This window comes from Oncorhynchus gorbuscha, linkage group LG24 (genome assembly GCF_021184085.1).
Source record: "Oncorhynchus gorbuscha isolate QuinsamMale2020 ecotype Even-year linkage group LG24, OgorEven_v1.0, whole genome shotgun sequence".
NCBI classification, from domain to species: Eukaryota; Metazoa; Chordata; class Actinopteri; order Salmoniformes; family Salmonidae; genus Oncorhynchus; species Oncorhynchus gorbuscha.
In genome coordinates this window covers 29,043,695-29,055,708 of record NC_060196.1, presented here as the reverse complement: position 1 = coordinate 29,055,708, position 12,014 = coordinate 29,043,695, and the positions used below count along the sequence as shown (strand labels likewise).

General features: G+C 42.6%; 1 protein-coding gene across 1 annotated transcript; it reads right to left on the bottom strand.

Annotated features, from left to right (window-relative positions):
• Positions 1 to 209: 209 nt before the first annotated feature.
• Positions 210 to 9,084, bottom strand: LOC124013433 (vesicle-associated membrane protein 2-like). Its single transcript, XM_046327778.1, has 5 exons — positions 8,449 to 9,084; positions 7,368 to 7,485; positions 5,694 to 5,852; positions 2,693 to 2,744; positions 210 to 608 (listed from the first exon to the last, which is right to left on the bottom strand). Coding segments are annotated over exons 1-5 (348 nt in total). The 5' UTR covers positions 8,451 to 9,084; the 3' UTR covers positions 210 to 591.
• Positions 9,085 to 12,014: the final 2,930 nt, after the last annotated feature.

Genomic DNA, 12,014 nt, shown 5'->3' with positions numbered 1-12,014 from the left:
GATCGGGTTTTCGTTTTTGAAACAGGATTCATTCTCCCCCTTTGTTCCAGCTCTATAACTTTTGTCCATGTGGTCCCCCTTCCTTTTCCCCTAAATATACCAGAGAAGTCCATGCAGTCATTTAAATGTTATAAGCCTTGTGCAATCACAAATTGTCCCTTGAAGGGAGAACGCACAAATGGGGGGTGAAGAAAGACAAAAGACTTGGAGAGAGCGCCAAAAATAGAATAGATACTTTATTGTCCATTTTACAACAGAAGTTGATTGATTTTCTGTCACAATACCCAACCTTACACACGCACACCCACAAGGTCCGGGAAGCACAGCGTCAGCCACCGAGCAGTGCCGCCAGAGCAATTGTAGGGATTAAGTGCCTTGCTCAAGGACACAGCGGCAGAGAACAACCGTGAGGATAGAAGAGGGAGAGGCACTGCGCCGACGTCTACGCGTGCATGGTGGTTTTCAGATGGAAGGCATTGGTAAGAAGAGAGGGATGAAGGAGGGGTCAAGGGAAGGCAGGATTCACACGTGGATTTGGCGGCATTTCAGTATCTCGTCTTGCGCTTGCTGTCCGTCCCTGAAGAGGCCAGGTCAATAATAGAAATACACTGCAAGGGAGAAGATGAGAGACCATGTACAGAGCCTTCGGAATGTATTCAGACCCCTTCACCTCTTCCACATTTTGTTACGTTACAGCCTTATTCTAAAAGTGGATTCAATATTTTTTCTCAACAATCTACACACAATACAATCTATACACAACACAATACCCCATAATGTCAAATGTTTTGCAAGTGTATTAAAAATATTTTTAAAAATGCCTTATTTACATAAGTATTTAAAGACTTTATGAGAATTGAAATTGAGCTCGGGTGCATCCTGTTTCCTGTTTCTACATCTTGGAGTCCACCTGTGGTAAATTCAATTGAATGGACATGATATGGAAAGGCACACACCGGTCTATATAAGGTCCCACAGTTGACTGGATGTCAGAGCAAAAACCAAGCAATGAGATTGAAGGAATTGTCTGTAGAGCTGCAAGACAGGATTGTGTCGAGTTACAGATCTAGGGACAGATTTCGGCAGCATTGAAGGTCCACAAGGACACAGTGGCCTCCATCATTCTTAAATGGAAGAAGTTTGGAACCACCAAGACTCTTCCTAGAGCTGGCTACCTGGCCAAACTGAGCAATCGGGGGAGAAGGGCCTTGGACAGGGAGGTGACCAAGAACCCGATGGTCTCTCTGACAAGAGCTCCAAAGATCCTTTGTGGAGATGGGAGAACCTTCCAGAAGGACAACCATCTCTGCGACACTCTACCAATCAGGCCTTTATGGTAGAGTGGCCAGACGGAAGCCACTCCTCAGTAAAAGACACAGGACAGCCCGCTTGGAATTTGCCAAAAGGCACCTAAAGGACTCTCAGACCATGAGAAACAAGATTCTCTGGTCTGAGAAACCAAGATTGAACTCTTTGGCCTGAATGCCAAGGGTCCCAAAATGGAGGAAACCTAGCACCATCCCTACGGTGAAGCATGATGGTGGCATTATCTAACATCTCTGGAGAGACCTGAAAATAGCTGAGCAGCAACGCTCCCCATCCAACCTGACAGAGCTTGAGAGGATCTGCAGAGAAGAATGGAAGAAACTCCCCAAATACAGGTGTGCCAAGCTTGTAGCGTCATACCCAAGAAGACTTGAGGCTGTAATCGCTGCCAAAGTAAAGGTTCCGAATACTTATGTAAATGTGACAGTTTTTTAAATATGTTTGCAAAAATGTCTAAAAACCTGATTTTGCGTTTTCATTATGGGGTATTGTGTGTAGATTGATGAGGGGAAAAAAATATTTAATCCATTTTAGAATAAGGCTGTAACGTAACAAAATGTGGGGAAAGTAAAGGGGTCTGAATACTTTCCAAATGCACTATAAATATCACAGAATAAACAGTTGTTTTCAGACTACAGGCTATAGCGATACAAAAATAAATGTGCATGTGTTTCACAATTTCACAAACTCAAGTGAAGCAGACTTCGTCTGTAAGTGAAAATGTATACTGATCAAAAAATATAAACGCAACATAAAACAATGGCAATGATTTTAGTAAGTTACAATTGATATAAGGAAATCAGTCAATTGAAATAAATAAATTAGGCCCAAATCTATGGATTTCACGGGACTGGGCAGGGGCACAGCTGTGGGTGGGCCTGGGAGACAGGCCTAGCCAATCAGAATTAGTTTTTTCCCTACAAAAGGGCTTTATTACAGACATAAATACACCGTTTCATCAGCTGTCCGGGTGGCTGGTAAAGAAGCATGATGTGGAGGTCCTAGGCTGGTGTGGTTACATGTGGTCTGTGGTTGTGAGGTCGGTTGGATGAACTGACAAATTTGCTAAAACTACTAAAAACTTGAGACATCTGTGGCATTGTGTTGTTGCAAAACTGCAGATTTGAGTGGCATTTCATGCTGTTTAATCATCTTCTTGATATGCCACATGTCAAGTGGATGGATTATCTTGGCAAAGGAGAACTGCTCACTAACAGGGATGTAAACAAATTAGTACACAACATTTTATTTTTGTGTGTATGGGAAATTTCAGGGATCTTTTATCTCAGCTCATGAAACATGGGACCATCACTTTACATGTTGCGTTTATATTTTTATTCAGTATAGATATATATATGGTACTTACAGAAGACAACTCCAACACATATGACTCCTATGATTCCCATTATTATCATCATCTGAAAAAAAAAAGATATAAAACTTTCAAATATGAACACTTCTATATTATCTCTAACACATTTCTGTATCATGTTTAATCTGGAGAGGGCTGAATCTAAAATCCCTTCAATGTTACTTACTCTCTCATCATGACAGCTGTAACCTTGCTCTTTGCATATACACTACATGACCAAAAGTATGTGGACACTTGCTCATCGAACAACTCATTCCAAAATCATGGGCATTAATATAGAGTTGGTCCCCCCTTTGCTGCTATGACAGCCACCACTCTTCTGGGAAGGCTTTCCACTAGATGTTGGAACATTGCTGCGAGGACTTGCTTCCATTCAGCCACAAGAGCATTAGTGAGGTCGGGCACTGATGTTGTGCGATTAGGCCTGGCTCGCAGTTCCCGTTACAATTCATCCCAAAGGTGTTTGATGGGGTTGAGGTCAGGGCTCTGTGCAGGCCAGTCAAGTTCTTCCACACCGATCTCGACAAAACATTTCTGTATGGAGCAAACTGTTGGGTTTCCATGGCCAAAAGGTTGGAAGCACAGAATTGTCTAGAATGTAATTATATGCTTTAGCGTTAAGATTTCCCTTCACTTGAACTACGGGCCTAGTGAAAACTATGCTTGGCCATTGATACCCATTTGATGAAGCTCCTGCCGCTTCAGCACTCGCCGGTCCCGTTCTGTGAGCTTGTGTGGCCTACCACTCCGCAGCTGAGCCATTGTTGCTCCTAGACTTTTCCACTTCACAATAACAGCACTTACAGTTGAGCGGGGCAGCTCTAGCAGGGCAGAAATCTGACAAACTGACTTGTTGGAAAGGTGTCCTCCTACGATGGTGCCATGTTGAAAGTCACTGAGTTGTTCAGTAAGGCCAGTCTACTGTCAATGTTTGTCTATGGAGATTGCATGGCAGTGTGCTTGATTTTATACACCTGTCAGCAGCGGGTGTGGCTGAAATAGCCGAATCCACTAATTTGAAGTGGCATCCACATACTTTGTATATATAGTGTATATTGCTTGCTGTTGCTTATCTCCATCTCTCTCATGGTTATTTACAATGTACAGTAGATCAGCTACTGATCACAAACCGATCCAACTGTAGTGTGTCACATAGGCCGGGATTCAATCCAAGAGCAGCGGACTGGAAAGCCAACCTTTTTAAAGGCAGCTGATCATCTTCGCAGTGGCAGACCACGTGTAACAACACCTGCACAGGATCGGTACAGCCGAACATCACACCTGCAGGACAGGATGGCAACAACAACTGCCCGAGTTACACCAGGAACGCACAATCCCTCCATCAGTGCTCAGACTGTCCACAATAGGCTGAGAGAGGCTGAACTAAGGGCTTGTAGTCTGTTGTAAGGCAGGTCCTCACCAGACATCACCGGCAACAACATCACCTATGGGCACAAACCCACCATCGCTGGACCAGACAGGACTGGCAGAAAGTGCTCTTCACTGACGAGTTTCGGTTTTGTCTCACCAGGGGTGTTGCTGAGTTTAGAAACAAAAGCAGTATAATACTGCTGCAGCACGTCCCATGTGGATTATATGCCAAGAAAACGTAAGCATGACTATGACACTACTGCAAGCCAATCATCAAATCACATTCCCTTCTAAAGACCTTTTTACATCAGCAATGACCTAAACAGGTACACCGGTGTGATGTGGTTTATGCCTGTATGGCAAATAATAATTCAACTTCAGAGAGCGGTTAGCCGTGATGAATATTATATCAGAGCTGGCTCTGTAGAGCATAAGAGGAGAAAAATACAAATAAACTATTGGGGCGGAGACTGGATGACTGAGATTATACAAGGGGATAGTGAGCGAGAGGGCAAAAGAGAGAGAGAGAGAGGAAGCGAGGGTTAGTACATAACAGAGGAAGAGAGGAATAGAGGGAGCATTAGAGTGAGAGGGAGAAAGGGATGAGCTGTAGGGGTTACATCACGAGTCGAGCCACAGCTGAGTTTATAATCCTGCACCACACTGTAATCCAGATTGGGATTTCTAACCACTCCCCCTCCTCAATGGACACACGTGATTGGACAGGCGACGGGACAGCCATCTGTGCTCAAAAGCAGAAGGGGGTGGTTGGGGGTTGGTTGAGGGTTTATAAATTCATGCTGTGAGAAAGGTGGATTGAAGCATGGTTGATAGAAGGATCTACATTTTGTGTCTAGTAAGGGCTCTATTCAATCCGTATCGCCAAAGTTTAACGTTACAGTGTGATTGAAATTTCAAGGCAATGTTTCCATGTTAGTGGCTGCATTCACGATAAAAAAAACGTTGCATATGTCGCTCAACTGGAAATTCCCGTTACATTTCTATCGTGCAATCTGTAACACTTCAGCGATACAGAGTGAATAGAGCCCTAAGTGAGGTCACAGGAGGAAGGAGAAAACAAAGGCCTGAGATGGTAGTTGTAGGGGCAAAGGGTCACATAGACTGGCAGGATTTGCACTTTTGGGAATGTTCTGTTGGTTTCATATTCTGTTGGTTCCAGGTAAACTCAGTCAAGCGCAGCTAAAGTGAAGCATTTCAAATACTATGTGAACCTAGGTCTGATATGTTGGCGAGAGAGTGCTCTCTGTATAGGGAAATCATTTGTATAAAATGGCTGAGCACTGGAAATACCACAATACCTTATCATGATATACAGTTAGTGTGTGACTGCCATGCTATGGTAGCCTGCACTATGCTAGCCTAAGCATAAAACAGCAAACTCACTTTATAATTAAAGAGTGACCTATGTAAGAGTGACCTATGTGAAGGTTATTTCACAAATGACTCCTGCTTGTGTGAAGAGTTGCATGAGACCTGAAGACTTATGTTAGCCCCCTGAAATAATGCCTAGGCGTTAACTCAGAGGGCTAATACAGAAATGCGGCGCGCAGGAGAACCGGGTTTGACCCCAGTCGGTCACATACGCACACGCACAAACACGAACCTTGAGGTTTTTCCACCAGTACTTGTTCTTCAGCTTGGCAGCACTGCTCTCGAACTGTGAGGCCCCGGCTTGCAGCGCGTCGGCCCTATCGTCCAGCTCCGACAGTCTCTGATCCCTCTCCAACACCTTGTCCACGTTCACACGCATGATGTCCACAACCTATAGGAGACAGGAGTAGAAAGGAGTGGACAGTCGGCATCATGCTAGTTTGTCTATACCAGACCTCAACACTGTATTCTTGTTGATGAAGAAACCTACAGGTATGTGCCAAAATAAAGGAAACACCAACATAAAGTGTCTTAATAGGGCGTTGGGGCACCACGAGTCAGAACAGCTTCAATGCACCTTGGCATAGATTCTATATGTGTCTGGAACTCTATTGGAGGGATGTGACACCATTCTTCCACAAGAAACTCCACCATTTGGTGTTTTATTGATGGTGGTGGAAAACGCTGTCTCAGGCGCCGCTCCAGAATCTACCATAAGTGTTCAATTGGGTTGAGATCTGGTGACTGAGACGGCCGTGGCAGATGGTTTACACCATGTTCATGCTCATCAAACCATTAGTGACCAAGAGTTCCCTGTGGGGGGCATTGTCATCCTATGAGCGCATAGCCATGGCAGCCAAAATAATAGCCTGCCCAACATTTATTTATACATGAGCCTAAGCACGATGGGATGTTAATTGCTTAATTAACTCCTCAACCACACCGGTGGGGAAGAACCTTCTTTCAATATACTTTGTAGCCCTCATTTACTCAAGTGTTTCCATTATTTTGTCAGTTACCTGTAGAACGTCTGCAGTGGAGGATAGCATTGCCCCGAATGGTCAGGAAATCAATTCTGACAGAGCAGAAGTAATGTGAACTTTTAGCTGCTTAACGTCAGTGATGTACGGTAGACGGTAAGGACAGGACAGAGTCGACATTACCCAATGACCAGGTAATCAATCACGCCTGATCAGAACGGATGTTGTGAATCGTTGGTTGAACGCTACGGTATTTCAATAGCAACGTTTTTACCTCTGTGGGCCCTCTTCATCCTCATTATGGGGGATTACAAAGGATGTGTAAACCTAAACTTTAAAATGTTGATGTGACTCACACAGATGGCTAGAGACTGCGTCAGGTCGTCTCTGTGATCAATGTTTTCCGCCCCAATGTTTTCGGCCCCCTCTCACAGACTCGTCCCTCTTTTCTTAGATTATTCTTCCTTTTATGGACCACTCATCCTTTAATCCCTTCCTGCCTCCCATCACCTTGCCCATCTTCTCCACCTAGGACCCCCGCCCTCCCATCGTTCTTGACTGATTTTCTCAGGAAACAATTGTCATCTTAGTAAAGAGAGTACCCTTTATCATCTTTGTCATCTTAGTAAAGAGAGTACCCTTTATCATCTTTGTCATCTTAGTAAAGAGAGTACCCTTTATCCTTTCATTCTTTCATCTCTTCTTTCCCCTGGCTTCATCCTTTCCCCCTTCCCTCTATTCATACCCTTCATTATCGTCTCTTCCCACCTTCCACCTGGTCTTTATAATAGTTTGCTTCACATATACGCCTTCTGTACATCCCTGACAGATAAAGGTTGCTTACATGATCGTCTAAATAAATGAATCGCACTGACATATCGAAAGGGCAACACTTTTGAAAAACGGCCCTATTCTCCGAGTCTTACCTCGTCCACCTGTGCCTGTGTCTGCTGTAGCCGTCGGTTACTGGTGAGGTTGGGTGCTGCGGCCGAAGGCCCCCCCTCTCCCTCAGCGGCTCCCGAGGTTCCTGCATCTGGGGTCGACCTGCGTAGAGAGAGGCATTATGTTCCTAACAACAGCAACTGTGTACCTGTTTGACATTTTACTGCTAGTTAGGAACTAATATCATAACCTTTTTGCTGCAAGCACATAGATTTTGATTTTTATCTGATCTTGCTAAGCCATATAGTAAGTAGGCTATACTAGCATTAGCATCTAAGTGAAAAATAACTGAAGTGGGCCTCTTCAAACACTAACTATTAATAAGCAGTTTTTGTCAGTTGTTTTTATATATCTGCTATGGTATACAATTGTCCATATCGTGTTTAAACTATAAAAGCAAATCATCATCATCATGTCTGAGCAAACTCTGACCAAACAACCACTCTGGTTTTGATTTGGTACAGAGCCTGTATTAGACAGGCTTGATTTCCACTGGCAAAATGGAGAGGGATTAGTTGGGGGGGAAAGCCATGAAGGCTGCTCTTAACAAAGATGGATGCATCTTGTTTCAGATAAACAAGCCAGGCAGAGTGCGGTGGTAGGCAAGTGACCGAGTAGATACATTTTTTGTTTTAACTATCAAAATTATATTTAAAAAAAAACACAACACTTCAATAAAAGCCCATATGAAGTTGAGCACAGTGATTAATATTGACTGAGTCATTGATGGAGGCATTCTACCATTGATATGATGAGACTGACAATATATTGAGAGACATGTAAGTTTAACGTTTCATTGTAATAGGCCTGCTTTCTGTGATGTATTTGATTGTTTCGGGTAGACTATTGGAATACTAAAATAAATATACAACAGCAACTATTTTAATAGCGCTTTAGCTTAGCAGGACCTTAACCCATAATTCCATTTCGTTGACAACACCAAAACAAACACTTTCTCTAACGTCCTAAAATCATTGTTTAACACACCGTATCAGACACTATTTTAGAAATACACCGTATACATTTAGCTGGATTTAAAAACAGGATACAATTCAGTTTACTCACATGTCGATGGTAGCTGCTTTATAATAAATAATCCGCTTTCAAGGGAGAGAGGGAGGGCGGGCTCGCACAGTGAGAGAGAGCGAGAGAGAGCGAGAGAGAGAGAGAGAGAGAGAGAGAGAGAGAGAGAGAGAGAGAGAGAGAGAGGGCTATAGCTATGTTTGTGAAAGTAGTACTATCCACAGACAAGGGAACGATTGGTTCAGTACTCCGTAAGAATCCAGACGTCTTCTGTCACTTTGGTCCAATTTATTCCAAACTCTCTGCTGAAACAACTGCGATGCGCCGCCTGTGGATAATGTCGTTGAGCCTTTGACGCACGACTCGCAGTCGGCAGGCACACAGAGTGATGCAGCAGGTTCCCTTGTGTATGTGACCGTCCCAATCGATGGTTGTAAAAACACTTATATTTGAAGTCAAAACTCTAGAGCCAAAGTTTTGGAGCGATATAGTCGACTATTGAAAAATATAGCCAATGTGAATGATCACTTGCTTCTGAGAGAAGGTCTGAGAAAAGTGCGCTCTCTCAGAATGTATAATTCCATCAGAAAAACTACAGCTGCTCTGACTTGATTTTGTGAACCTCTAGGGAGAGCCTACTGCTTTGTTTCGGTTATCTCAGACCAATGATGCTTGAAAGTAACTCATGTCAGCTTCCAAGAGTAAATCCACTGCAAAGCAGAAATGGAACTAGCTCAACATAAAGTGAGTGTGCGTACATGGGAGTGAGTGCGCCTGTGTGCTGGTTGCTTCGAGCTTATGCATAAGCAAGAAATCCCGTTTAGGCAGCAGATCATTATGAAGTTGAGGTCATCTGTAGTGGTCACGTAGCAGAAAGCCTCTCCAGCAATGACTTCAATGTAGAATCATTCGTTTCTTGTTTGGCTTTTAGGAAAATCTAAATGGAAAGCGAATTATAAAATAATTAGGGAGTATGGGGGGGAAGGGGGTAATTCTGTCATGGAAATGAATAGAAACAAACAAACTCCAGGGACCACAGTCTCCTTCAAGACATTTTATTCTGTACACCACTTCCATTAATCCATTGACAGTTTGTTTCCAGAAACCTAGAGGTTGATCAGTAACACAGATACAGTGTACACACAGTCCCAGATCAAAATATATTGGTCTCACAGGAGTACATGTTATAGTTTGCCATCACTTAAATCATTCTAATTTTCCTTTACAATGCTGCTGTTTGACAAATTCATATTGGGGAAAAAAATCACCTGCGTTTCAAATAATGTTGAGACTGGACATGTCATGTTTAACTCTGACCACATACAATCGTGTTATTTCACGGCTGTTACTAATATTCACATTTCAACAGATGGATTTATTTACATTTCGATTTTTTTTTTTCAAAAGTTTACTTGCTGAGCTTCTGTACACAGTTGCATGAAGAGGTATGGTAGTCTATTGGTCGCTATAGTGATAGAATTCTTCAGACTGCTTTTGCTGTGTGGCTTGCTTCTTACTGTACATTCGTCTGTGTTTACGTTTTTTGCGGTAAAGATTAGAGAAATGACTAGGCAGACATTCATGTTTTTATCATATGAAAGTTATGTTTTGAATCCCCAGAGAGGTTGAACAAGTAAACTCTGAAACAATTCCTGCAATTGTTATAGACAGACATACACTACATGGCCAAAGGTGCAGTATGTGGATATCTCTGTTTATTATTATCATCACGTGTAGGCCTATAGATGTCTCCTTTTTTCACGCATTTCTGGAACTTTCGCTACCAGATTTGTGCCTTTTGTGCACTACTTGCAGATGCTACACTAAATGACCAAAAGTATGTGGACACCTGCTCGTCGAACATCTCATTCTGAAATCATGGCCAGTTACATGGAGTTGGCTCGCAGTCAGTGTTAAACTTCATCCCAGAGGTGTTCGATAGGGTTGAGGTCAGGGCCTTTTGCAGGCCAGTCAAGTTGTTCAACACCGATCTCGACAAACCATTTCTGTATGGACCTCGCTTTGTGCACAGTTGACCTGGGCAGCTCTAGCAGGGCAGAAATGTGACAAACTGACTTGTTGGAAAGGTGGCATCCTATGACGTAGCCACGTTGAAAGTCACTGAGCTCTTCAGTAAGGCCATTCTACTGCCAATGTTTGTTTATGGAGATTGAATTGCTGTGTGCTCGATTTTATACACCTGTCAGCAACATGTGTGGCCGAAATAGCCGAATCTACTCATTTGAAGGGGTGTCCACATACTTTTGTATATATATTGTATAGATGGTCTAGCCTACTGCTAAGGCATTCCCAAGAGTCAATGTGAATGTTTAAGATACACAGACAAATATTCATACCGCCAGAAGTAGTATATAACCCATCAATTATAACCCATGAATTAGATTCTGCACAAAGCAGTGTATCTCAGAAACTCACAATGTGTCATTTTAAACCCTGCACAAAATAATATCCACAGAGGTAACCTACATACATGCACACCAACAGGTATACTAGCTTTTTGTGTATCCATGAGAACACCCAAAGGCACTCTTAATACAATGGGACACCTTTTCAGCCATACTGTCTGAAATCTCTTTCTGAAATCTCTTACATGGCTTCGTCTTCAGTGTACACTTACATGTTATTTACATTCAGTAGGCTAACAGCTAGTGAAGATGTTATATTTGAGCATTTGTACACAGCGTCATAATTACTGTTCCACACAGATCATTTTGTGCAACTTTTAGATGTGGAGATTTACAAAACTCTACAAAGTAGGGGGGGGGGGGGGGTTACAAGACGCGTTCAGACATCAATAAACAAAGGAGCGGCCCGATTGAATCGTGTGGTTGAAATGTAAAGGTCATTTTCCATTGATCCGACATGAGTAGCGTTTACCGTGAAGGTGCGGTCTCCACGAACACAGAAACCTTTGAATGTCAATCGTGCGATAAGGGCCGATCTTCTGCGCTGATTGAATCGAGCCCTTAGATAGGATTGTTGTTTACGTTTTCCTCCTCCAACTGTAAACATTGAGCATGTTCAAGTGCAATGAAATGTTGCTACAACCACAGTACCACAGATCTCACAAAGCAAAAGCACACAAAACAAATGGTTTTAAAGCGCACCAAACGGCAGTCTGATTCACCGTTGGTTAATCAGAGAGCTTTTTTTCCCCCATTGCAGGTAAAGATGAATTCACTGCTGGCTGGGTATGTTTTCACTTGCATTGAGTGAGTGCTTTTATAGGACGCGTTTATGTGGGTTGTGATATCAACACTATCCACATGCAGTATGCTCCTATGTTTGGTTCTAGTTTGGGATTCCAGCAATGTGCATGACTGTACAAAGCTAATGGTCCCAATGGTTTTCTTTTAACTCTAAACTTTTGAGAATAATTATATCGATGGCTTTTGTGAATTGTCTTTGCAAAACGACACAATATTATGCTGGGCATTTCATCTAAAAAAAACACATATCAACTGTCATACTTTCATTGTTGCAATTGTAATAGAAAACAAATAGCAATAAAAATAAGTTATTTATTAATTTAAAAAAAAATACTGTAGCTATCTGAATTTCAATGAGGAATGAAAAAGGGCTGAAAT